The following is a 2203-nucleotide window of genomic DNA, read 5'->3' as shown; positions in this document are numbered from 1 at the left end:
TTGAAAAAGTCATTTCACCCCACAAAGGCAGCAAGCTGGGTGGCCTAGCTGCTGGCATCTCCCTTTTCTTTCTTTGGGATGTCAAACCGTCTCCCTGCTCTCTCCCCACTTCTCTCTTTCTCTCATATTCTCTCTGTCCTTCTAAAGGATAAACTTTTTTACTTTTATATCGTAAAAAAGTCATTTTAGTTCATTCTTCTTGCTACAATTTATTTTTTCAAAGACTTAAAAGTTGGGCATTCTATTTGCAGCCAGTTTGAAAAGAGATGTACTGAAAATTCCCCAACACATCCATATTCAGGGAATACCTGTGAGACTATAAGGTGGTTTGGTTTTTTCTTTTAAAGAGACAGAGCCTCACTCTGTCGCCCAGGCTAGAGTACAGTGGGGTGATTACAACTCACTGCAGCCTCAAACTCCTGGGCTCAAGCAATCCTCCTGCCTCAGCCTCTCGAGTATCTAGGACTACAGGTGCGCACCACCACACCCAGCTAATTTTTTTATTTTTTTGTACAGATGGGGTCTCAAATTCCTGGCCTCAAATGATCCTCCCACCTCAGCCTCCCAAAGTGATGGGATTACAGGCGTGAGCCACCACGCCTGGCCGGTTTGGCATTTCTTGTCAGTAAGAATATATACTAACCCACTTATGCACAAAGGAATGACAGGAAAGGAAGGAAACAGATTACTAGAAATGGCTAGTTAAAAAGTCCAAATCCGTTCCTCAGGAACAGTACTGCAATCCAGTTCATACCTTCTACTTTTCCATGGCTCTTAGGAGCTGGATTCAGACTAAAGTATTTAGCAAAATCGCATCTTTATCACGAATGCATCACATGATGCGTTATTACATAAGAGCAGAATTCTACCTTGAAAAGAAGTCTCCATCTACAGCTTTTCCAAAAACTAGAATAACTTCTATTAATATACTGAACGCCACACCACATAACTTCGTATAAAAAAGTTCCATATTGTACAGTTAGGTAGCCGAGACATCGCTTATATATTAGGATCCTTCTATAAGACATCTTCCAACGTTTCCAATTTCCAAGAACATTATTATTATTTTTCTTTTTTTCTTGTAGAGACAGGGGTCTTACTATGTTGCCCAGGGTGGTCTTGAACCCCTGGCCTCAAGCAATCCTGCCTCAGCCTCCCAAAGTGCTAGGGTTACAGGTATGAGCCACCGTTCCTGACCTATTTTTTTTTTTCTTTTAATGATGGATACAAGCAAAGTGTATTGCAGCTGAATCAGTGTTTTGCTAACCAATGTCAGTAACACTTGTTTAGCTAGCTGTTTTAAAAACTGCCAAGAATCTACAAGCCAAAACAGAAACATAATTTTAAAATGGTTACAGTGTAGCAACTGAAGCCTCAGGACAATTCTGGAAACTAAATAAAATGGGCTAATAGAGCTATAACCTACAGCTTTTCCCATTATGCTCTTTGCACTCTTGGGAGTGCAAAAAAAAAAAAAAAAAAATTACACCACTCTGTGAGATTTGTCTTGGAGAGCAAGGAAAGGGAACTCATCAAGCACTTAAGTAGACATAAATAATAGTAACTAGGTTAATTATCTTTGGAATACCTGATTCTATTTATTGGTCTATTATATTCAGCTTTACATATTTTAAAAATTCAGTTATCTAGAAACAAAAAGAAACAAACTTAAAAAATATACTAACCATGACAACTATGTAGTTTCAATTCTCATTTAAAAGAGTACTCATTGGTTTTATCAGGAGAAATGAAGAGTTAAAAGGCCTATCCTACCATAAGGGGGTACATTTGGTAATTTAGGGGACGCTTGGGGTGTCAGATGCAATGAAGAGATGCTACAGAAAAAGAAATCAAGATTCTTATCTACTTAGGAAATTTGAATTCAACTAACCAAAATAACCAAAACACAAGAAAGAATGAATGAAGTCCTATAAAGGCAAATACAGGTAAAATGCTAAAGACAGAAAATAAGTAATTTAGATTAGGAGAAAGGAAAGTGTAAAAAAGAGGTGGCTTTGGAAATGCGGTTTTTTTTCCCATTAGGGAAGAAGGTAGGAGAAAGGCTGAAGAACCATTCTGAACAAAGATACAGTGCATTCTGTTCCTTCATGAGACCAGAGGTAAGGAGGGTGAAATGGTGGGCGACAAAGCCATGAAGACTAGCAATAGGGTCAGATTGTGGACTGGGAGTTGGGACTTTTTC

General features: G+C 38.5%; 1 protein-coding gene across 1 annotated transcript in view; it reads right to left on the bottom strand.

Annotated features, from left to right (window-relative positions):
- LOC105806727 (signal recognition particle 9 kDa protein-like) overlaps positions 1-2203 on the bottom strand; it is a 13685-nt gene that overhangs the window by 8417 nt on the left and 3065 nt on the right. Inside the window, exon 2 of the mRNA XM_012639940.1 lies at positions 1626-1646. Within this exon, the coding sequence (XP_012495394.1) occupies positions 1626-1646 (21 nt within the window). The remainder of the gene's footprint in view (positions 1-1625; positions 1647-2203) is intronic.

The sequence above is a fragment of the Propithecus coquereli genome, unplaced genomic scaffold (assembly GCF_000956105.1).
Source record: "Propithecus coquereli isolate 6110/MARCELLA unplaced genomic scaffold, Pcoq_1.0 Scaffold1447, whole genome shotgun sequence".
NCBI lineage: Eukaryota > Metazoa > Chordata > Mammalia > Primates > Indriidae > Propithecus > Propithecus coquereli.
This window is presented reverse-complemented; position numbering and strand designations above follow the sequence as displayed.